General features: G+C 42.0%; 1 protein-coding gene and 1 pseudogene across 1 annotated transcript in view; one reads left to right on the top strand and one right to left on the bottom strand.

The window, feature by feature from the left end:
• Positions 1-566: 566 nt before the first annotated feature.
• The window catches only part of LOC129078111 (acyl-coenzyme A synthetase ACSM1, mitochondrial-like), a 47967-nt gene continuing 22381 nt past the window's right edge, over positions 567-26152 (bottom strand). The window contains 3 exon segments of the mRNA XM_054582790.1: positions 567-700; positions 11122-11246; positions 12243-12370. Of these exon segments, the coding sequence (XP_054438765.1) occupies positions 567-700; positions 11122-11246; positions 12243-12370 (387 nt within the window).
• On the top strand, positions 19322-21990 carry LOC129078098 (Y-box-binding protein 1-like; annotated as a pseudogene).

Here is a 26152-nt window from a genome sequence, read left to right as displayed (position 1 = left end):
GTTTGTAAACAGATATAGAAAGGCCACGTGACAGTACAACCCCAGACTAAAGTCTCAGCACCCCTTCCAGTGAGTCCTGAGCGAAAGGCAAGGTGATCTTTTCTGGGGTGAAGGTGGTGGGGGAATTTTGCTGCCGGTCGGAAAGGACAGGAGCCCACACCTTCGTTTGGAGTGTCGGCTCGGCGGCCTCAGGCTAACTGCTCAGTAGCCCATCAGCGTGGCCCCAGGAACCAGCCAGGGAGCTAGGGGGCACTGGCCGGGAGCCCAACCCGCCTGCGCCCCCTGATGCTCTGTGCTCTTGGTGGGGCTGAGCGAGGCAGGCAGGGGCCAGAAGAGAAATGCTTGGAAGGAAGCCCGGATGGTATCATCTGCTCCCGTGCAGCGTGCAGCTCCGTCATCCTCCCCGCCGCCCGCTCTAGCTATCTGGTGAACACTCAAAAACAAAGGCGTAAAGCGCTCTTATCTGGCAAACGGCCAGGAGGTCCGCCCGGAGGCGGCTGTTTCTGTCACCCAGGCTATGCGGGAGAGATGGGACTGGGAGCCCCGCGCCAGTGACTGCGAGCCCTTTAGACTCGGTGCCGCAGCGTCCGGAGGTTGTCCCCAAACCAGCGGAACCCAGAGAGGGGGTAGGGCCAGAGGTCTTCGCTCCAGTCACAGAGGGTGCCCTTGTCGACACCCGCGGAGCAGAGAGGTGCCTCCTCTAAGATGTGTGGAGCGGGAGGGCGGCAAGGCTGGTTGGGATTGAAAAGGCCACGGGGATCTCTGACACGAGAAGTCCGCGGCACTCGACAGTAGCACTGGCGTCGAGGGCATTGTCCTTCCAAGTTCCTATACCCACTCAGTGCATGCCGTGTATTTCCCGGCCCACCTCCCCGCCCTAGACAAGCTTCAGGGGAGCCTTCGCCTCCTCACGTCTTTTCTTTGTTATATGTGGTACTGGCGCTTCTAGAGAAAAGTGTATAGTTGCGATTCATGAAAACGTTTTCCGTGCGCTCTCCTGCGGCCAGGGTGCCACGGGTACTGGGAGGTCCAGCCGAGCTGGTGCTTTGCGGAGCCAGCCCCTAGCGCAGGCCCCTTTCCTGCCGCGCGTTTCCTCCCAGAGCCCCGGAGGCTCTGACTCTCTGGAGCCCCATCACTAGCTGAGCTGAACCTGGCCGGCAGGTGTTTGATTTCTGTGCGTTGGTCCTTTTTCCATCTGCACCACAGTTTTCCAAAATCACTGGGAATCTGAGTCGCCGCTATCAGCAGGAGGCCTTGGGTGGCACCAGGCCGTGAGGCGCGCTCACGGGGAGCCCACTCTGTCGAGGGGTTCCCGCCAAGGCCGGAGAGGCTGCTCGGACGGTCGGCTTACAGGGGCAGGGGGCGGTGCCGCCTGCACTCAGCAACAGCACGGTGCGAGCCTCGCCTGCCTCGGTGCCTCCGCGGGACCCTGGCTCCATGGCCCCACGCGCGCCGCACCAGCCTCCCCACCAGGCCCACCATCAGAGAAACAACTGGTGGAGGCCGAGGGCAGGCCACCACCCTGCCGCCATGCCCTCTACGACTTGACTCTGGACTTGGGCCTCCGAGAGCACGTCCTTTCCTGGACACGGGGCTGCCGCAGTGCGTAAAAAGGCCCAAGCAGCCAGTGGGTTGGTGATTCCGGCGATCCGCGCGTGCAGGGAAGTGTAAGGAATATTAAAGGTAGAGATCACCCTCTGGCATCATTCTTCACGGAGTCATGCACATCCAACAAATGCAAAACCAGACATGAAGGAACAGATCAGATGCTGGCTCACTCACTGTCTGGACGCCCACCCCTAAGTACCACCACACAGAGTGGCCGGATTTCCTGAGACATGGAGGGTCAACGCCTTTTATCTTGAATAACCCTCGCAAGCCTTTTTTGACATTAGAAATTTCCAACTCGGTGACACCCTGTGTGGCAGAAACTCACTTATTCCGTGAAAGGGTGGGGTTGGGCTCCAGAACACCTGCGAGTTTACAAACCAGAGCCTGACAATGTAACTTCGCCCCTCCCCTTCGCAGCCCTCCCCTTCCTCCTGACCCTTTCAAAGAGCCTGGGGGTGGCACTGTTTTGCCCCCTGAGGCAAGAGAACTGTGGAGGCTGCTGTGCTCTCCCCAGCAGCGCCTCCCCAGCTCAGTACCCTGCTCCACCCCCATCCCTCCACCTCCCACCCCCCATCCCCCACCCCTGGGCTGGAAGCAGACCACGGCTCCTGAAACTCGTGGTGCGACTGTTTGGGCGGCGGAGGGGCGAGTGGAATTGGCAACTTTGTGCACCTTGCACCTGGCTGCGGCTGGAAATCCCCCACCTGCAAATGACACCAAGGAACCCCGCCAATGCCTCCTGTGTATTCTGACAACCTTTGGAAGGCAGAATAAGACATACTGGCAGAAGGGAGGAGAAGATGCAGGCCAGTGAATTTGGAGGTGCTGCATTGGATATATTTTATTTTTTTTTATGGTTTTGATGCCAGTGCACTTCTTATTGCCCCCCAAAAAGCTACCAAAAGTAATAGATTGTTTTTCTAAAACTCAGCAAGGACCAGCAGAAGGACTGCTCTCCTTTCCAATGACCAGCTACACACTATACTCCATTTTTCAAATTTTCAGTCCGTTGTAAATGCCTTTTATGCATCAAATTACAGTTCACTCCAGGTTTTCATGGTTTACATTTATGGTTTTAAACACGTCACTCAGCCAGCCACACCTTTGCCCTCACGGAAGTGGCCATCCCTGGGCTACACTCATGCTGTTAAGACCTTGGTCCCTTCGCAGCAGTCCCAAATCCCATTTCGGCGTTCAGACACGGCAGGGAGGTAGTTCACAAGATGGGGGTGGTTGGCATGGGGGATGAGCATGAGTTTTAATAAGACAACAATACCTCTTCCTTTCAAATTTGCTCTAGTCAGTAATTTCTAATGAAAACCATTCTTGGTTTTTAAAAAAGATTTTATTCATTTTCAGAGAGAGGGGAAAGGAGGGAGAAAGAAAGGGAGAGAAACACTGCTGTGTGAGAGATACATCAGTTACCTCTCACAGGCCCCCAACTGGGGACCTGGCCTGCAGCGCATGCATGTGCCCTGACAACAAATTGACATGGTATCTTTCGGTCCACAGGCCAGTGCTCAATACACTGAGCCCCCTGCTCAGTGTAAGAGCCTCTCCCTGCTGCCATCTAGGTTGGTGGGGGAGTCTCCCCCGCCCCCGTGCTCCCAACAGACTGTGTACTGTTGGTAACACTCTGGCAGCTGCCAATCTGTTCTCTGTATCTATGAGTCTGTTTCTATTTTGTTTGTTAGATTCCACATATAAGTGAAATCATATGGTACATATCTTTCTCTGACTGGCTTATTTCACTTAGCATAAAACTCTTTAGGTCCATCCACGCTGTTGCAAAAGGTAATGTTTCCTTCTTTTTTATGGCCAAGTAGTACTTCATTGTGGAAATGTACCACTGCTTTTTTATCCCCTCATCTACCGACGGGCAATTGGGTGGCTTCCAAATCTGAGCTATTGTAAATAATGCTTCAATGAGTATAGGGGTGCATGTATTTTTAGAATCGGTTTCAGTTTTCTTTGACTGTATTCCCAGAAGTGGCATTGCTGGGTCATAAGGCAGTTTCTTTTTTAATTATTTGAAGAAACACCATACTGTTTTTCACAGTGGCTGCACCAGTGTGTGTTCCTACCAATAGTGCACAGGGGTTTCCTTTTCTCCACAACCTCATTAACATTTGTTGTTTGTTGGTTAATTGATGGTAGCCATTCTGACAGGTGTGAGGTATCTTACTGTGATTTTAATTTGCATTTCTCTGATGATTAGCAATTTTGAGCAATTTTCATATGTCTATGGCCATCTGTAGGTGCTCTTTGGGGAAGTGTCCTCTCAGGTCCTTTGCTCATTTTTAAAAATTGGGTTGATTGATTGTTTGATTTTGAATTGTATAAGTTCTTTTTAAATTTTGGATATTAACCCATTTTCAGATGTATCATTGGTGAATATATTCTCCCATTCATTTGGTGTATTGTCTTTTTATTTTGTCGATGGTTTCTTTTGCTGTACAAAAACTTTTTAGTTTGATATAGTTCCATTTGTTTATTTTTTTCTTTCATTTTCCTTGCCCAAAGAGATATATCGGGAAAAAAACATTGCTTCAAGAAATGTCTGAGATTTTACTGCCTATGTTTTCTTGTAGGACTTTTTCTTCTACAATTTTTATGGTTTTGAGTCTCACATTTAAGTATTTAATCCATTTTGAGTTTATTTTGTGTATGGTGTAACAAGGTGGTCTGATTTCATTTTTTTGCACATATCTGTCCAATTTTCCCAACACCATTTACTGAATAGACTCTCCTTATCCCATTGTATTTTCTTGCCTGCTTTGTCAAATATTAATTAACCATCAAGGTGTGGGTTTATTGCTGGGCTCTCTATTCTGTTTCATTGATCTATGTGTCTGTTTTTATACCAGTACCATGCTGTTTTGATTACTATGACCCTGTAGTATAGTTTGATAACAACATGATTCCTTCATCTTTGTTCTTCTTTTTGAAGATTGCTGTAGCTATTTGGGGTCTTTTGTGGTTCCCTATAGATTTTTGGACTATATCTTACAATTCTGTGAAATATGCCATTGGTATGTTGACAGGAATTGTGTTGAATCTGTAAGTTGCTTTGGATAGTATGGACATTTTAATGATGTTAATTCTTCTTATCAATGAATCCAGTATATGCTTCCTCTTATTTGTAGATTCTTTGATTTCTTTGAATTATAAAACAATTTCAGTGTCTTATGATTTTCTGAGTACAGGTCTTTTATATACTAGGTTAAATTTACTCCTAGGTGGTTTGTTTTTTTTAATTTAATTGTAAATACGATTGTTCTCTTAGTTTCCATTTCTGACGGTTCATTATTGGTTTATATAAATGCAAGTGATTTTTGGATATTCGTTTTGTATCCTGTTACTTCACTGAATTCATTTATCAGTTCTAATGTGTGTGTGTGTGTGTGTGTGTGTGTGTAATCTTTAGGGTTCATCTGCAAATTGTGACTGCTTTTTACTTCTTCCTTTTCAATTTGTATACTTTTTTATTTCTTATTCTTGTCTGATTGCTGTAGCTAAGACTTCCAGTACTATGTTGAATAAGAGTAGTGAAAGTGGATATCCTTGTCTTGTTCCCAGTCTCAACAGAAACACTATTAGCTTTGCTCATTGAGTATGATTGACAAGGGGTCCCAGCCCCATAGCAGCCCCCCATCCTAGAGTTACAGTGCCATGAAGAAAAGTTCTTATAATTTCTGACTGTGAAAACTATCAAGGATTGGACTGAGTGAAACAGAGGGCTTCTGGAGTCCCAGGTGTTCCCATGGATGGACTTACTTGCTGAGAGACTCACTTGCTCTGAGCTCCAGTGCTGGACAGCAGCTCGGAAGGTACCAGGGTCACGTGGGGAGGACATGAATCATCTGACTTTAGGGTCAAGGCTAGAGGGGCAGCTTTCTGCCAGACAGAAGTGTTGGCAGAGGCCATTGTTCTTTGCTTAGCCCTCCCTCTGCAGGTTCAAGCAAGTATCTACCATAGCTGAATCTCCATCAACGTGGTTAACACTGTTTTCCCTACTCTGGTAATTCCCTGACCCCTACTACCCAACTTTTGAGCCCATCCAAGCATCCTTCAGTGGCTTTTCCTTACAACCGCCTGACTTGGCTCATACACTGGACATTTCTAAAATCTCTTGAAGGTTTACAAACTCCAAATGAACAGAGTCTGATCACATGCCTCTATCTCTTGTTAAGTGGTCCCAATTCCAGCACTAGGGGCAACCACCCTTCACCTCTCAGCCTCTCCCAGGTACCTACCAAATCCAGGACAAGAGGCAAACATCTATAGACCACTTTGTAGCTCATACCAGGTGGTCCTAGGCAGGGCAGAGGCAGAAACTGACCTTGGTCTGCACCTTTCAAGAGGGTCTGAAACCAAAGCACCCAGCAGCCAGCTTCAGACCACACTAGAGCACCACCTAACCACCTTCACAAATGACACGCTCAAAAGGTAGACTCAACAGGCACCAGAGCCTTGCTAAAATGAATCCTGCTACATAGGCTCAGCCCCTACACAACAGCTCCTCTACTATAGTCACGGCCAGTACTCACAACTAGTCAGCCTTAGGGTGAGTCCCTCCAAATAGCAATCAAGGCTCAAATACAACAGGAGAGTACAAACATCTCAAACAGGGGACATACCTGGAGTACCCTGCTTAGGTGACCATGGAGATTGCACCACTGAATGCCACGGGTCATAAGGCCACTCTACCAAGACTGGGAGAAGGTACAGCTCTACTAATGCATAGAAACAAGCACAGGGAAGCAGCCAAAATGGGGAGACAAAGAAACATGCCCCAAGTGAAAGAACAGGAGAAATCTCCTGAAAAAGAACTAAATAAAATGGAGGAAAGCAATCTACCTGATACAGAGTTCAAAGAAAATTTCCCTGGCTGATGTGGGACAGTGGATTGAGTGCTGGCCTGTGAACCAAACAGCCGCCAGTTCAATTCCCAGTCAGAGCACATGCCTGGGTTGTGGGCCAGGTCCCCAGTTGGAGGTGCATGAGATGCAACCACACATTGATGTTTCTTTCCCTCTCTTTCTCCCTCACTTCCCCTCTCTCTGAAAATAAATAAAATCTAAAAACAAACAAACAAAAACTATGGTGCCCTGGTTGAGTAGCTCAGTTGGTTAGAGAGTTGTCCAGATACACTAACATTGCTGGTTCAATCCTGGGCCAGAGCACATCCAAGAATCAACCAATCAATGCATAAATAAGTGGAAAAACAAATCAATGTTTCTCTCTCTCTCAAAATCAATAAATTAAAAAAAAAAACCCAATGGTTTTAAGGATGCTCAAGGAACCTCATGAGAACTTCAATAGCATAAAAAAAGGACATACAAATCATAAAAAAGAGCCAGTCTGAAATGAAGAATACTTTAGAGGGTATATACAGTAGATAAGATGAAGCAGAGATTCAAATCAGCTATTTGGAAGACAAGGTAGGAGAAAACATTCAATCAGACAGCAAAAAGAAAAATGTAATCCAAAAAATGAGAATAGTTTAAGGAGCCTCTCAAACAACATCAAGCATACCAACATTCACATCATAGGGGTTTCAGAAGGAGAAGAGAGAGAGCAAGGAATTGAAAAATCTACTTGAAGTAACAATAACAGAAATCTACCTTATCCTGGTGAAGGAAATAGACATATAAGCCCAGGAAGTGCAGAGAATCCCAAACAAGATGAATGCAAAGAGGCCCACACCATGACACATCATGATTAAAATGGCAAAGTTTATAGACAAAGAGAGAATCTTAAAAGCAGCAAGAGCAAAGCTGTTATATAGTTACCTACCAGAGAGCTCACATAAGACTGTCAGCTGACTTCTCAACAGAAACTTTGCAGGCCCAAAGGGCCTTTAAAGTGATGAAAAGCAAGGGACTGCATTCAAGATTGCTCTTCCCAGCAAGGCTATTATTTAGAATTGAAAAACAGATAAAGAACTTCCCACAGATTCTGATGGCAGAGGAGTTAGAGGGATGAGGCCATGCTAGCCTCCTCCCAGGACCAATCTGGCATTTTAACTAAATTGTGGAGAAGTCATCCAAAATAAACTACTGAACAATAGCAGGAGAGAAGCCTTATAATGATGGGCAGACAGAAGAAACAGCTTCACGACAACATAACTGGTATGGAGTAAACCTATAATTATCCAAAACTGAATCAAGAAGAAGCAGAAAACCTCAATAGACCAATGACACTTACTGAAATTGAAACAGTAATCAAAAAACTCCAGCACACAAAAGCCCTGGACCAGACAGCTTCACAGGCGAATTTTACCAAACATTTAGGGAAGAGCTAACTCCTATCCTTCTCAACTATTCCAAAAAATTCAAGAAGAGGGAAGACTCCCAAACTCTTTTGATGAGGCCAGTATTATCCTAATTCCAAAACCAGGTAAAGACACAACAAAGAGAGAAAATTATAGGCCAATATCGCTGGTGAGCATAGATGCTAAAATCCTCAAGAAAATATTGGCAAACCAGATCCAGCAGTACATTAAACACATCATACACCACAATCAAGTGAGATTCATCCCAGGGATGCAAAGATGTTACAATATTCACAAATCAATCAACGTAATACACCGCATAAACAAAAGAAAAGACAAAAATCACATGATTATACCAATAACCACTGAAAGAGCATTTGATAAAGGACAGTACCCATTAATGATAAAAATGCTCAGCAAAGTGGGAGTAGAGGGAGCACACCTCAACGTAATAAAGGCCATATACAAGAAACCTAGAGCCAACATCATACTCAATGGGCAAAAACTAACAGCTTTTCCACTAAGATCAGGAACAAGACAAGGAGGTCCACTTTCACCACTACTAGTCAACATAGTATTGGCAGTCCTGGCTACAGTGACCAGACAAGGAAAAAAAAAAACCATCCAAATTGGAAAGGAGGAAGTAAAACTGTCATTATTTGCAGACAACGTGATGGTTTACATAGAAAATCCTATAGGCTCCACCAAAAAACTACTTGACCTAATAGGTGAATTTGGCAAAATAGCAGGATACAAAGTCAATATTCAGAAATTGAAGGCATTTTTTGTATACTAACAATGAAACATCAGAGACAGAAATCAGGAAAAAGAATCCCATTTGCTATAGCAACAAGAAAAATAAAGTACTTAGAAATAAACCTTACCAAGGGGGCAAAAGACCTGTACTCAGAAAACTACACAACACTGAATAAAGAAATTAAGGAAGACACAAATAAAAGAAAGCGTATACTGTATTCATGGACTGAAAGAATTAACATCATCAAAATGTTCGTGCTACCCAAAGCAATTTATATATTCAATGCAATCCTTATTAAAATACCAATGATGTATTTCACAGATATAGAACAAATGTTTCAAAAATTTATATGGAACCATAAATGACCCCGAATAGCTGCCGCAATTTTGAGAAAGAACAAAGTAGGAGGGATCACAATACCTGACATCAAGCTATATTACAAGGTCACTGTAATCAAGACAGTCTGGTACCGGCATAAGAACAGACATATAGATCAATGGAACAGAATAGAGAGCCCAGAAATAAACCTATGTCTCTATGGTCAATTAATATTTGACAAAGGGAGCAGAAGCATAAAATGGAGTAAAAATAGCCTCTTCAACAAATGGTGGTGGGAGATCTGGAATAGTACATGCAAAAAAATGATATTAGACCACCAAATTATGCTGTACACCAGAATTAACTCACAATAGATAAAAGGCTTAAACATAAGCTGTGATATCATCAGTCCTAGAGGAAAACATATGCAGTAAAATTTCAGATATCCCACACAGCAACATTTTCATTGATATACCCTCTAGGGTAAGGGAAATAAAGGAAAGGATAAACAAATGGGACTACATCAAACTAAAAAGCTTTGGCACAGCTAAAGAAAACATCAGCAAAGTGAAAAGGGAACCAACCGTATGGGAAAATATATTTGCCAACGATACCTCAGACAAGGGTCTGCTCTACAAAATACATAAAGAAGTCATTGGACTCCACTGCAGGAAGAGAAACAACCCAATTAAAAAATGGACAAAGGAGCTGAACAGACACTTCTCCAAGGAGGACCTACAGAGGGCCCAGAGACATATGAAGGGATACTCAGCATCACTAGCCTTCAGAGAAATGCAAATTAAAACCACAATGAGATACCATTTCACACCAGTCAGGATGGTCATCAGAAACAAATCAACAAATAACAAGGGCTGGAGAGGTTGTAGAGAAAAGGGAACCCTAGTGCACTATTGGTGGGAATGCAGACTGGTGCAGGCACTGTGGAAAAGAGTTTGGAATTTCCTCAAAAAGCTCAAAATGGAACTGTCTTTTGACCCAGAAATTCCACTGTTGAGATTATACCCTAAGAATCCCAAATCACCAATTCAAAAGAACCTATGAACACAATTTACAATAGTCAAGCACTGGAAGCAGCCTAAGTGCCCATCAATAAATGAGTGGATCAAAAAACTGTGGTACATTTACACAATGGAAAACTCCGCAGCAGAAAGAAAGAAAGAGCTACTATCCTTTGCGACAGTGTGGATGAAACTGGAGGGCATTATACTAAGTGAAATAAGCCAGGGGGTGAAAGACAAATACCATATGATCTCACCTATAAGTGAAACCTAATCAACAAAACAAACAGTCAAGAAGAATATAACCAGCAATGCTGAAAGAAAAAACAAACCAACAGTAATGAGAGGGGAGGACGGAGGGTGGTAATGGGGAAAAGAAGGGGAAGAGTCAACTCAAGGAACATGTGTAAAGGACCCACGGAGAAAGCCACAGGACCTGGTTCATAAGGTCCATAAGGACAGGACCTGGTTCAAATCCAAATACTTCCAATTTCCACTCTGCCTTGGAAAATTACTTAACTTCAAATTCCTTGCCTGCGACATGCAGGCAGTACAGGTTCATCCCTCAGTGGACTTATATACAGATTCCACAAGATAATACATATAAAATATGCAGCTGGTCTAACTTTATTATTATCCCCATTATCATTATCATCATTTTTACTATTAATGTATGTGCAGTTCCCTGACTGGAAACCTGCGGTCATTTAATGATTGTTGGTAAGTTATTGTTTTCATATTGTCATTTATGTCCCCATTTAATTGCATAGGGCCTTGTACATAGTAGGTGATCAATAAATACTTGTTTAATCAATGAAGGCACTGGAACCAGAGTTCTCAGATTTTCATCCTGGCTCTACCATGATGTAATCTGGGCAAGTTATTTAACTTCTTTATGCCTGTCACTGTATCTATTAAAAGTCTTGTACTCACTAGGTTGTGAGGTTAAATGAGCTGACACATAGTAAGGGCTCCCCGAATATTAGCTGTCATCAAAATCAATATTCTTAGTTGGGACTGTATTGTCACAGATGATACCAGCAGTGCCTCCTGGTGCCCACACAGTGTAAGTGCAATGCGCACACCAACTACCCTCTGGGAAGGTTCCCCGCCCAAGCTTCCAGTGCCCCCACACAGACCGGATGAGCTCCCTCTCCCTTGCACCTCTCCTCGAATCGGGTCTGGGCTGCTCACCACAGCTGACGAGTCCACTGCTGGATGTTCGGCCAGGGCGTTTTCCACCTCTGATGGCCCTATGTGGTACCTGTGGGGCCAAAGTTTCCTGCTGTGATTCTGAGTTAGAAGGGCTGGAATAACCCAGGCCCTTCAATCTCATGTTTGGGAGGGTCACAGCTTCCTCTGGTACAGAGGGCAACTGTCAGGAGAGCTGGAGGACTGTGCAAAGGCTGTGTAGTGGGACCAAAATATGAAGACCTGGGCAATGAGGAGCGTTCCTCTCCTCACTGCCTCAGCTGAGGGGTGTGTGGGTGGGGGTGGAAAGCAGGAGGATTCCTTACACTCTTGGGAGACTCAAACTTTGTCTTAAACATTTAGGGATATTCTGCCTCTTAGGCCCAGTACATCAGCATTTCATTTAGAAATTTAAAAAGTAAAATAAACTTTATTTTGCTGATGTATCCAAGAGAAGTGGTTACTTATGTCATTTTCCACCCCTAAATCACATAAGCATTTGGGACAACAGATTAGGAGCCAGGCTACCTCAGGTCAAATTGGGCTCCACCCTACACTATCTTGGAAACTTTCAGCAACTTATTTCACTGGTCAGTGTCTCAGTTTTCTCATCTGTAAAATGGGCATAATAATAGCATCTACTGGGGTTTACAAAAGACTAAGGAGAGTACTTTCACAAAGTAAGTACTCCATAAAGGTTAGCTACTATTTCTATTATTTTTGTTGTTTTTGTGACATGTGGTACGTGCCCATGAGCGGAGCATAGAGAATAATTTCTCCCAACCAACAGGGACCAATAGGGGCCAAAATAAGGTTTCCTGCCCCATTCCTATCCCCCATCTTTAAATTGCATGATGTGTTATGGTGGTTATACTTCTAGTCCTTCTTGAACTTTATTTTGATGCTGGGAGAGATGTACAGATACCCTGGGCCAGGGCTCCATAGACATGGCTCTATTCAGGAATAGGATAAGAGTCCCATCACCAATGTATGGAGGAATGGCAAGGCAAGCTAAACCCCACAAGGCATGTAAAGTGATACCTCCAGGCTCCAGGTCAGCCACACCTACCCAGAGGTATTGATGATGTCATCAGTCCTCCCTAAGAACCAGATGTAGCCCTCTTTATCAATAGTTGCTCTGTCCCCAGTGTTGTAAAAGTCCCCACACTCTGTTTCAGCTGTCTTCACTGGGTCATTCTGCAAAGAAGATAGCACTCTTGTTGAAGGCAGTGAGTTTACAGTTGTGCTGCAACCTGGGGCTCAGATCTGGGTTAACATACTGCTTCTCACTCTAGTAGGCACTTCTGTAGCTTTTGCAATCTGAGTCCATTTTCTTTACGTGCAAACATTCAATGCATGCTACTGGTCAATTAGTGCACAAAATACACTGACAATTGATACCAATATAATACAGTAGCTGAAAAGATGGGAGGTGTCAATAAACATTTGCTGAATAAATTTTCTTTCCCAAGTACTATCTTATCTCGTCCTCCAAGAAAGTCTATGGGGCTGGTATTTTTAAAATTAAATTTTTAAGATAATTGTAGATTTTCATGCAGTTATAAAAATAATAGAGAGATTCTGTGTACCCTTTATCCTGTTCCCCTAATGGTTTCATCTTGCAAAAGTCTAGTTCGATATCACAACCAGGATACTGACATTGCTACAAACCACTAATCTCACTCAGATCTCCCCAGTTTTTTACCTGTACTCATGTGTGTGTGTGTGAGTGTATTTACTACTGTGCAATTTTATCAAATGTGTAGGTTCAGGTATCAGCCGCCTCAGTCAGTCCCATCATCACCAGGATCTCTCCTGTCGCTCTTGTATATCCGCACCCACCTCCCTCCTCTTCCCTCTCCCACCTGCCTCCATATCCCTCACCCCTTCGTAGTAACTAATCGTTTCTCCAGTTTTATAATTCTGTCATTTTAAGAGTGATACTTAAGTGGAATCATACAGCATGTAGCCTTTTGCAAGTGGCTCTTTCTTTTTTCACTCAGTATAATTCTCCAGAGATTAATCCAGGCGGTTGTGTCCATCAATATGTTGATGCTATTTATTGCTGAACAGTATCTTAGGTAAGTGATGAACCACAGTTTAACTATTCACCCACAGAAGGGCATCTGGCTGTTTCTAGTTTTTAGCTGTGATGAATAAAGCTTCTATGAACGTCTGTGCACAGGCTTTGTGTGAGCTTGACATTTTCATAGCTTATTTAACAGAAGAAGAAACTGATGTTCAAAGAGGCACAGTAATTTGCTTTAAGTTGTTTGGTGGAAGGATTGGTATATGAACCACTAAGCAATGTGTTGGGATCACCCTCCTTATAGAACATGAAATGATTTTACAAGGTTCCAGGAAAAAACATTTTTAAAAAACATTGAATCACAAGATCTAGCCAAGATGGAGTTGTAGGCAGAGACACTTCACTTCCTTGCACAACTAAAAGAAGGATAACAACCCATTTAAAAACAAGAGACAACCAGAACTGCCAGAAATCAAACTGCATGGAGGTTCAACAACCAAGGACCGTTCATCCAGACTGGTAGGGGGGGTGGGTATGGGGTAGGAGTGGGCAGAGAGGACATGTGGCAAGGCAGCAGCTGGTGGATGGTCCCACATTCACAGTCTGATAAGCCAGGAGGAACAACACAGGAATGAGACAGACCACAATATCCAGGGTTTCAGCGCAGGGAAACTAAAGACTCAAAACCCCTGGCTGTAAAAATCTGTGGGGGTTGTGGTGGGAGGAGAAACTCCCAGTCTCACAGGAGAGTCCATTGGACAGGCCCACGGGATCCTAGAATTTACACAAACCTGCCACCCAGAAATCAGCAAGAGAAGGGCCCAACTCACTTGGGGGTAGCAGGGGAAGTGATGAAAAGTGGGACAAGAGCCAAGCAAATGGCTTTGTTCCCTCTCTGACCACCTGCCCACAGATAGCACAGCAAAGAGAGTTGCCCCACCCTGGCAAATACCTAAGGGTCCACCCCTTACAACATAACAGGTGCACCAAGATAAAGAAATATGGCCCAAAATGAAAGAACAGATCAAAACTCCAGAAAAAGAACTAAGTGATGAGGAAATATCCAACCTATCTGATGCAGAGTTCAAAACACTGGTAATCAGGATGCTCATAGAATTGACTGAGCTCCATCACAAAATGAAGGCTATACAAAGTGAAATAAAGGAAAATGTACAGGGAACCAACAGTAAAGGGAAGGAAACCAGGACTCAAATCAATGATTTGGAACAAAAGGAAGAAATAAACATCCAACCAGAACAGAATGAGGAAATAAGAACTCAAAAAAATGAGGAGAGGCTTAGGGACAACTTTAAACACTCCAACATCTGAATCATAGGAGTGCCAGAAGGAAAAGAAGAGCAAGAAATTGAAAACTTATTTGAACAAATAATGAAAGAGAACTTCCCCAGTCTGGTGATGGAAACAGCCTTCCAGGAAGTCCAGGAACCCCAGAGAGTCCCAAAAAATGGGACCCAAGGAGGAACACACCAGGTCACATCATAATTAAGTTACCTAAGATTAAAGATAAGGAGAGAATCTTAAAAGCAGCAAGAGGAAAAGAGACAGTTACCTACAAAAGAGTTCCCATAAGACTATCAGCTGATTTCTCAAAAGAAATCTTACAGGCAAGACGGGGCTGGAAAGAAATATTCAAAGTTATGAAAGGCAAGGACCTACATCTAAGATTCCTCTATCCAGCCAAGCTATTATTAGAATGGAAGGGCAGATAAAGTGCTTCCCAGATAAGGTCAAGTTAAAGGAGTTCATTACCAAACCCTTATTATATGAAATGTTAAAGGGACTTATCTAAGAAATAGAAAAAGATAAAAAACTATGAACAGTAAAATGACAACAAACGTACAACTATCAACAACTGAACCTAAGAAACATAAACAAAAACTAAGCAAACAACTAGAATAGGAACAGAATCACAGAAATGGAGATCACATGGAAGGTTATCAGTAGAGATGGGGAGGGGGAGTACAGGGGAAAGGTGCAGGGAAGAAGAAGCATAATTGGTAGGCACAAAATAGACAGGGGGAGGCTAAGAGTAGTATAGGAGGTGGAGAAACCAAAGAACTTGTGTGTACAACCCACAGACATGAACTAAGCAGGGGGAATACTGAAGAGTAGGAGAAGAGGTGAGAAAAAAAATTGGGACAACTGTAATAGCATAATCAATAAAGTATACTTTAAAGAAAACGTTGAATCACATTCCTTTTTGTTTATCAATAAGACTCTTCGTCATGTTTTTATAAGCTCTGGAACTACCAAGATGAAGCTAAGTTTCAAGATCAGAGCTTTTGGCAGGAGTGGGATTTAGCTAGAATTTAGGAAAATCATTTTGTTTGTAGTATAGTTATGGTTATAACTGCCTTCTGTTTTTGGCAAATGAAACTGTTTTCCACTTGCAATATCAGACCAACTTGTTCTTTCTTTTTTTAATAAACCAAATGTTTTAAAATAAAATAATAGTTACTGTGTACATCTGTCTAACTTGTCTGGGGACACCTGGAGGACTGAAGCAAAGCACTCATTTCACAGAAGTCAGAATACAGGTGGGAAAAGCAGCAGGCACTGCTCGTAGAGGCTACCAGGGAGGTTGCAAAATTAAGATGCCTGAGGCAAGAGATTATGGGTGGATATCCACAATGGACCGTCAGGGTCTGGAGAAGCTGGGGTAAAATTTCGAGTCGGGGTGAGGGAATTTGGGGATTCACGACAGCCTCGTAACACGGGGTAGTCTAGAAAGCCATGCACATGTCTGGGCAAGATGCACGCTCAGAAGAGCCCTGAGAAGACCTTAAGCTTTCATGTCAGGCTGGTGACCTCTAGACTCAGAGCAAGCCCAGCTGAATGGTGACGAGGGCCCCAGCACAGAGCCATCTACACAGTGGTTGTCCTCCTCTCCTTTTTTTGGTTGTTGATGTTTTAATTTTCATTCATATTGTTTGAGTTCCTGTCAAAACATTTGCTGAACATGAACTAAAGGATCAGAAGTTCAATGATCACACAAGACAAACAATAGTCTTTGCAAAACAAAAAACAAAAAAACCCTGGAAGTCTCAAAGCAAAGGACTACTATGACTATGGCTTTCAACAGTCAAAAAAAAAAAGCAAAAATAAAATAAAATAAAATAAAATAAAAACCCCACCAGCAATCCCAACCCTTAAGGATGTGGGAAAATCTGGGTCCAGAGTTATCAAATTATAATAGTGAAAGGTCCAGTTTTTAACTAAAAAAGTCACAGAACATACAAAGAAAACAGGAAACATTGCTCATTCAAAGAAATAAATTTAATTAACAGATAAGCAAAAAAAGTCAACAAAGAACTAAATGAAAGCAGTAAAATTATATGTGAACATCGCTTATCGGCCTTTTGCCTAAGATCAAATGTAGTATCTGTTCTTATCAGGGAATGGTGCACCAAGGAAAAAAATTATGTATGATATCAAACAAAATTAATACAAAATTAAGAAAACCATTCTATTAACTGTAGCATCAAGGAGAATAAGTACTAAGAATAAATTTAGTGAGGAAAGTGAAAGGGTTGTACACTGAAAACTGAAACTCATTGCTTAAAGAAATGAAAGAAGACAAATAAATACAAAGGCCTCCCATTCTCATTGATTGAAGACTTAATATTATTAAGATGTCAATACTACCCAAAGCTATCTACAATTTCAATGCAATACCTATGAAAATCTCAGTGGTGTGTTTTGCAGAAATAGAAAAACCTCTCCTAAGATTCATGTAAAATCTAAAGGGATCCCAAATAGTCAAAACAATCTTTTAAAAGAAGAAGAAAGTTCAAGAATTTACATTCTTGATTTCAAAATTTACTACAAAGCCACAGTAATAAAAACTGCCCTAGCTGGCATGGCTCAGCGGATTGAGTGCCGGCCTGCAAACCAAAGGGTCACCGGTTAGATTCCCAGCGAAGAGCACACGCCTGGGTTGCAAGCCAGGTCCCCAGCAGAGAGCGCTCAAGATGCAACCACACATTGATGTTTCTTCTCTTTCCCTCTCTTTCTCCCTCCGTTCCCCTCTCTAAAAATAAATAAATAAAATATTTTTAAAAAATAAAATAAAATAAAAGCAGCATAGTACTGTCATAAAAGCAGCCATATAGACAACTGGAATAAGAATAGCAAGCCCAGAAAGAAACCCTCAGGTATATCTTCAATTGATTTAAGACAAAGGTGCCAAGATCATTCAGTGGGAGAGAATGGTCTCTTCAACTGATGATACTGGTACACGTGGATGTCCATGTATTTTTGCCTTATACCATATACAAAAATTAACTCAAAATGGATCCAAAAATGAGATATAAGAACTGAGCTGATAAAATGCTTAGAACACAACACAGAGGAAAATCTTCATAACTTTGAATTTGGCAATGATTTATTAAATATAGTACCAAAAGTACACAAAACAAGAGAAAAACATTGATTAAATATTCTTTATATAAATTTTTATATACACAAAGTTTTTATATAAATGTATACATTATATGTATATGTATTTATATAAATATATATAAAGTTTTTAAATTTATATATATAAATTTTAAAACTTCATACACCAAAGGATACTATGAAGAGAATGAAAAGACAGCTCACATGGGAGAAAATATTTGTAAAGCATATATCTAATAAGAAGTTAATATTCAAAATAAAGAACTCTTACAACTCATTAACAAAACAAACAACCCAATTAAAAATGGCAAAAGGAGCCCTAACTGGGTGGCTCAGTTAGTTGAAGCATTATCCCATATACCAAAAGGTTATGGGTTTGATCCCCAGTCAGAGCACATACTTAGATTGTGGGTTTGATCCTCAGTCAAGGCACATATGGCAGGCAACTGATCTATGTTTCTCTCTCTCTCCCCCCTGCCCCACCCCCTATCTCCCCCCTTCATCTCTCTAAAATTAATGTATATATCCCCAGGTGACACTTTTTTTTAAAAAAGGACAAAAGGAACTTCCAGTCAAGATGGTAGTGTAGGTAAATGCTGTACTCACATTCTCCCACAACCACATCGATATTACAACTAAACTACAGAACAACCATCATTCAGAATGCCTGGAATCTAGCTGAACAAAAGTCCTATAACTAAGGATGTAAAGAAGCCACACTGAGAGTAGCAGGAGGGGTGGAGAGGCAAAACAGGATGGTCCCACACCCACATGTGGTAGTTAAAAATCAGGAGGGATATTTCAGCTTTGAAAATCCCCTCATGAGGAGTGACAGGTCCCAGCCCCACACCAGCACCCTACACCTCATCCCTTGGCAAGAGTTCCAGTGCCAGGAAGAGAAGTCCCCGTAACTTCTGGCTGTAAAAACCAGTGGTGATAGAGACTGAAGGAGACAGAGAGCTTCTGGTGTTGTCTTAAAGGACCCATCCATGGACTTACTTGGATTTGCTCACTCTGAGCTCCATTGCTGGGTCAGCAGCTGGAAAGGCACCACGGACACACAAGGAGGAAATGAATTGACTGGCTTCAGGGCAAAGACTAGAGGAGAAGTTTTATCCCCATACTGAAATGCTGGTAGAGTCTATTGCTCTTTTGCTGAACTCTCTTTTGCCTCCCCACAGAGCCATATCTGAGTCTCAATCAACCTGGCTAACATGATTCACCCTGCCCTGGCGATTCTCTGAGACCTCTCCCCACCCTAACTATGGGCCCACCCAAGCCACTTCCAGTAACTTTTCAATACAATGTCTTGGCTCATACTTTGAACTTTCCTAAAATCTCTCAAAAGTTCATAAACCCTAAAGAAGCAGCATCTGGCTTCTGCATACAGTGTACCTCTTGCTAAGTGGCCCCAGGCATGGCACTAGTGGCAGCTAGCCTTAGTTCACAGCTTGGCCTCTCCTGGGCACCTCCAAGCCCCCCACTTTGTGGGCAGGGCACAGGCAACTGCTGACCTTGGCCAAACTCCTAGGAGGCCCAGAGTCAGTGCAACTGTGGACAGCCTCAGACCACACAGAAGCAAAACCAACAACCTCAAAAAGCAAACTACTCAAGGGACAGACTCATCAGGCATCAGAGCTCCTCTGGAGCAAGTCTTGCTTCCTAAGGTTGGCCCTTTCACAGCAGCTCCTCCACTGCAGATGAGACCAGTCCTCACAGACATAACCCATGTAGGGGATGAACCTGGAGGACTCAGCTCAGGTACTGTGGAGACTGTGCCACTGGGCCCCACCAAACATCTATGACAGAAGACCACTCTGCTAAGACTGGGAGACATAGAAGTTCTACCTAATACATAGGGGGGAAAAATGCAGGGAGGCAGCCAAAATGAGGATACAAGGAAACGTGGCCCAAATGAAAGAAAAGAACAAAAGTCCAGAGAAAGAACAAAACAAAATTAAGACAAACAATCTACCAGATGAAGAATTCAGAATATTGGTTATAAGGATACTAAATGATATCAGTGAGAACTTTAACAAAAAGATAAGAAACATAAAAATGAAGATAGAATACATGGAAAAGAACCGGTCATAAATGGAGAATACAATAACTGAAATGAAGAATATATTACAGGGAATCAACAGTAGAATAGATGAAGCCTAGGATCAAATCAGTGTTCTGGAATATAAGGAAGTAGAAAACACCCAATCAGAACAGCAGAAAGAAAAAAGAATTTTAAAAAATGAGGGTAGTTTAAGGAGTCTCTAGGATGATTTCAAGCCAAGATTTGCATGGAATTGAAAACCTATTTGAGAAAGTGGAGAGAGCAAGGAATTGAAAACCTATTTGAGAAAATAATGACAGAAAACTTGCATAACCTGGGGAAGGAAATAGACATACAAGCCCAGGGAGCACAGAGAATCCCAAACAAAATGAACCCAAAGAGGCCCACATCAAGATACATAATAATTAAAATGGCAAAAGTTAAAAACAAAGAGAGAATCTTAGCAGCAAGAGAAAATGAGTTAGCTACCTACCAGTGAGCTCCCATAAGACTGTCAGCTGATTTCTTAACAGAAACTTTGAGGCCAGAAAGGATCGGCATAAAGTATTTAAAGTGATGAAAAGAAAGGACTTACAACCAAGACTACTGTACCCAGCAAAGCTGTCATAGACTCGAAAGACAGATAAAGAGCTTCCCAGACAAGAAAAAGCCAAAGGGGTTCATTACCACCAAACCAGTATTACAAAAAATGTTAAAGGTTCTTCTTTAAAAAGATTTTTTAAAAGGTTAAAAAATATAAATAATAAGATGGCAATAACTACATATCTGTCAACAATTATTGTAAATGCCAATGGCTTAAGTGCTCCAATAAAAAGACATATGGAGGCTGAATGGATAACAGAACAGGACCATTATATATGCTGTCTACAAGAGATTCACCTCAGATTAAAAGACATACACAGTCTGAAAAGTAAAGGGATGGAAAAAGATATTTCATAAAAATGGAAAGAGACAAACAAAAATCTGGGATAGCAATACTTATACCAAAGAAAATAGACTTTAAAACAAGTCTACATAACAGAAGACAAAGAAGGACCAAGTAATTCCACCTCTGAGTATTTATTTGAAGGAACCCAAGAGACTAAGTTGAAAAGACACGTGCACCCCTATGTTCACTGCAGCACTATTTACAATTACCAAGATATGGATGCAATCTGTCTCTGTCAACAGATGAAAGGAAGTTTGATCAGTAGCGAGAGTGGAGAATGGACTCCAGAGAGCCCTGAGTAGCCCCACCATCACTTCCGGTCTAGTTACCTTCACACCCACGGAGGAGCCACAGCTGCTGCAACATGCTCCAGTCACCATCACCACGACCGTGAACAGTGAGGCCGAGGCCCAGCAGCCATCTGCCACTTTGACCCCACCTCACCCTGCCACCCCCATGCCACCCCCACCCTCAGTGCTGCAGATAACAAGCCTGGCACCACAGGGAGCAGGCAGCCTGGGCAGCCTCACATTGATGGCACATCGATGGCACCTAAAAGTGAGGCAAGAAGGTCATTGCAAAGAAGGTTTTAGTAACAGTAAAATGGTTCAGTGTAAGAAACAGGTATGGTTTCATCAATAGGAATGACGCCAAGGAAGATGTATTTGTCCACCAGACTGCCGTAAAGAATAACTCCAGGAAGTACCTTCACAGTGTAGGAGATGGAGAGACTGTGGAGCCTGTTGATGTTGAAAGACAAAAGGTTACAAAGGTAGCAAATGTTATAGGCCCTGGTGGAATTCCAGTGCAAGGCAGTAAATATACAGAAGACTAACCATTATAGATGCTATCCACATCACAAGGGCTTCAACACAATTACCAGCAGAATCACCAGAATAGTGAGAGTGGGGAAAAGAATGAGGAATCAGAGAGTGCTCCCGAAGGTGAGGCCCAACAGCACTGACCCTACATCAGACAACGATTCCCACCTTACTACCTTACTACAGGCAGAAGCCTTATGGGCATCAATCACAGTATTCCAACCCTCCTGTATAGGGAGAAGTGATGGAGGGTGTTGACAACCAGGGTGCAGGAGAACAAAGTAGATCAGTGAGATAGAATATGTGTCAGGGCTATAGGCCACAATTCTGTAGGGGCCCTCCTCAGCACAGAAAGCCTAGAGAGGACAGCAATGAAGAAGATAAAAGAAATAAAGGAGGTGAGACCCAAAGTCAGCAACCACCTCATCAGCACTGATACTGCTGCAACTTCAGTTACCAAGACTTCTAGAAATCCCTAAGCCATAAGATGGCAAAGAAACAAAAGCAGCTGAGAAGTCCTTTGCTCTGGAGGCTAAGCAAGGCAGGGCTGAGTAGATGCCAGCTTCCCATCCCATCTCTACCACCGTCTTGTTTAGTCATCCAACAAGAAAAAAATATTTTGGCAGTTCCTCGAATTTTTAAATATATAATTACTGTATGATTCTGCAATTCCAATTCCAGGTATATACCCCCAAAAAGTGAAAGCAGAAACTTGAACACATACTTGCACATCAATGTTCATAACAGAATTATTCACAATAGCCAAAAGGTGAAAACAATTCAAATGTCTATCAAGAGATTAACGGATAAACAAAATGTGAGATATGTATATAAATACATATACATATACATATTTATACATATATATGGAATATTATTCAGCCTTAATAGATATGACATTTTGTTACATGCCACAACAGAGATGAACTTTGAAGACATTGTGTTAAGTAAAACAGCCAGACACCAAGGGCAAATGTATGATTCTACTTAATTGAGGTACCTAAAATACACAAATTCTTGCAGAAAAAAAGTATATGAAAGACTAAAAAAGTTGGGGAGGTGGAGAATAGGTGGTTAGTGTTTAATGAGAACAGACTTTCTGTTTAGGATGGCAAACACTTTCTGCACGTGGATAGTTATGATGATTGCATAATATTGTGAATTTACTCATTGCCACAAAACTGTATGCCCCAAAATGGTGAAAAGCGTGAATTTTATGTTATATATATTTTACCTCAATAAAAGACAAGAAAGGGGAGAGGGGAAAGCAAACAGATCTCAATGGAGGAGAGACAGCATATTGTCATGAGAACATATGAAATGACAGAGCATGTGTGGGCATATGTGAGGACATCTTTGCAAAATAAGTGTCATGTCCAGTAAAATTAAATGTCATTGCATTTTTGCAAGATAAATGTCACACCCAGTAAAATTAAGTGTCATTGCAATTCAATTTAACCAACATCGCTATGGTTGATTCCAATCATTATTATTTTTTAGAAGCCCCCCCAAAAGATTCTAAAGTGTAGGCAGGCTTGAGAACCTGCAGGTCTATATACATGCTATCTGATTTCTCTTTTTTCCCAAGCTTAAAACTGTGCTCCTGAGAATTAAGGTTAAGGTCTCCCTGTTTACTTTTGGATGATTGTATCACAAGAGGAGCAGCACCCCCTGAAGGCCAGAGTGATGACAACAGTGACACCCTATGATGGCGTTCTTTTGGAGAAAGGAGATGGAGTTTGAGATCAATTTCAGGTCTGTTCACCCTTCCATGGACAATCCTAGCAGCTGGAAATTCCTTCTTTACTGACCTCCAATACCCTGGGAGGGCTACAGGTTGTCTGGCCAAGAGTTTCAGCAGGTTTCCTTATAGCCTATCAGTTTTCTGTAATCCCTGGATTTCTCATTTAGGTTTTAGGACCCAGAAAGACATGGGTTTGAATCTTAGGCCTGCCAATTATTTGACATGGGGAACACACATAACTCTTTCAGTCTACAGGTTTGGTTTTGTTTTTTTCTCTGTAAAGTGGGGATAGGACAGTGCCCTAGAGGCTCAGTGGTTAATAGATTTGTTCACACCCTCTTGGTAAGTTGGATGGTAGGGTTTGAACACTGACAAAGCCTGCATCTATTTTTTAAAAATTTGTTTATAAGCCAGATTTAATTTTATACTCAAGATTTCGCATGTCAAGCATTGCCACTAAAAAAGTACTATTTGACAATGAAATATCAGAATCAGAAATGGGGGGTGGGGTGGGAATCCCATTTCTATAGCAACAAGAAAAATAAAGTACCTGGAATAAACTTAACCAAGGATGTAAAAGACCTGTACTCAGAAAACTACAGAACACTGAATAAAGAAATTAAAGAAAACACAGATAAATGGAAACATATACTGTGTTCATGGATTGGAAGAATTAACATCATCAAAATGTCCACGCTACCCAAAGCCATTTATAGATTCAATGCAAACCTTATTAAAATACCAATTACATATTTCAGAGATACGCGACAAATATTTCAAAAATTTATATGGAACCATAAATGACCCCAGATAGCTGCAGCAATTTTGAGAAAGAAGAACAAAGTAGGAGGGATCGCAATACCTGACATCAAACTATATTACAAGGTCACTGTAATCAAGACAGTCTGGTACCAGCATAAGACAGACACATAGATCAATGGAACAGAATAGACAGCCCAGAAATAAACCTATGTCTCTATGGTCAATTAATATTTGACAAAGGGAGCAGAAGCATAAAATGGAGTAAAAATAGCCTCTTCAACAAATGGTGCTGGGAGATCTGGAATAGTACATGCAAAAAAATGAAATTTGACCATCAAATTACACCATACACAAAAATAAACTCCAGATGGATAAAAGACTTACATATAAGTCGTGACACCATAAAAGTCCTAGAGGAAAACATAGGCAGGAAACTCTCAGATATTCCATGCAGAAATAGTTTCACTGACATGTCCCCTAGAGCAAGGAACATAAAGGAAAGGATAAACAAATGGGGCTTCATCAAAATAAGAAGCTTCTGCATGGCTAAAGAAAACATGAGCTAAATGAGAAGGGAACCAACTGTATGGGAAAATATGTTTGCTAACAATACCTTGGACAAGGGTTTGATCTCCGAAATATATAAAGAACTCACAAGATTACACTCCAGGAAGACAAAAATCCAATTAAAAAATGGGCAAAGGACCTGAACAGACACTTCTCCAGGAGGACATACACAGGGCCCAGAGACATATGAAAGGATACTCAGCATCACTAGCCTTCAGAGAAATGCAAATTAAAACCACAATGAGATACCACTTCACACTGGTAAGAATGGCCATCATAAACAAATCAACAAATGACAAGTGCTGGCGAGGTTGTGGAGAAAAGGGAACCCTAGTAAATTGTTGGTGGGAAGGCAGACTGGTGCAGCCACTGTGGAAAATAGTTTGGAATTTCCTCAAAAAGCTCAAAATGGAACTGTCTTTTGACCCAGCAATTCCACTGTTGAGATTATACCCTAAGAATCCCAAAACAACAATCCAAAAAAACCTATGAACCCCAGTGTTCCTAGCAGCACAGTTTACAATAGCCAAGTATTGGAAGCAACTTAAGTGCCCATCAATAAATGAGTGGATCAAAAAACTGTGGTACATTTACGCAGTGGAATACTACACAGCAGAAAAAAAGAAGGAACTCCTATCCTTTGTGACAACATGGAGAGAACTGGAGAGCATTATACTAAGTGAAATAAGCCAGGGGGTGAAAGACAAATACCATATGAGCTCACCTATAAGTGGAACCTAATCAACAAAACAAACAAGCAAGAAAAATATAACCAGCAACATTGAAAGAAAAAAACAAACCGACAGTAACGAGAGAGAAAGAGGGAGGATGGTAATGGGGAAAAGAAGGGGAAGGGCCAGGTCAAGGAATATGTATAAAGGACCCATGGACAAAGCCAAAGTGGGGAAAGATTGAGGGTGGGTGGTGGGGATGGGTGGGCAGAGGAAGGAAGTGCCAGGGAACATGGTGTCTCAATGGAGACAAATGTATTTGAACAATTAAAAAAAAAAAAGACAGTAAAATAAAAAAAGCCAACATTGTTTGACGTCTTTGCTCACGCTCTTTCCCAATTCTGAAAAGTTGAGCTATTTGAGGATATGCTATTCTTAGGACAGATTTTGATCTGATATGTTTAATTACAATGAGAAGGAATATAGGGATACAAAAGTACAAGATTTATTAGGGCTTTACCCTAAACTTCATTCCTTCTATCTTACAATCTCTGGGTATGGATGTAGTTATGCATACTACTTTGAGCCACTTGCCTCAAGGTTGACAATGTCATTTGTCTAAAGAGTCAAGAGCATTAGTTTCATATAATGGAAGATGTCCAAGTTAGACTGCCTAAAATTTATGGCCAAAGTTGTTGGGAGACTAGAGTGGAATGACCTCTGTCTTTTCTTTTTTTATTATTATTTTTAAATATATTTCATTGATTATATTATTACGGTTGTCCCAATTTTTCCCCTTTTGCCCCTATCCACCCAGTACCCCTATTCCCTACAGCAATCCCTCCTTAGTTCATGTCCATGGGTCATGCATAAAGGTCCTTTGGCCTTTCCATTTCCTATACTATTCCTAACACCACCTCCACCACCACCACCCCGTCTATTTATGCTTCTAAGTCCCTGCACCTTTGCCCCT

Source organism: Pteronotus mesoamericanus, unplaced genomic scaffold (assembly GCF_021234165.1).
Source record: "Pteronotus mesoamericanus isolate MK-2021 breed Mesoamerican mustached bat unplaced genomic scaffold, CSHL_Meso_final contig_72, whole genome shotgun sequence".
NCBI classification, from domain to species: Eukaryota; Metazoa; Chordata; class Mammalia; order Chiroptera; family Mormoopidae; genus Pteronotus; species Pteronotus mesoamericanus.
This window is presented reverse-complemented; position numbering and strand designations above follow the sequence as displayed.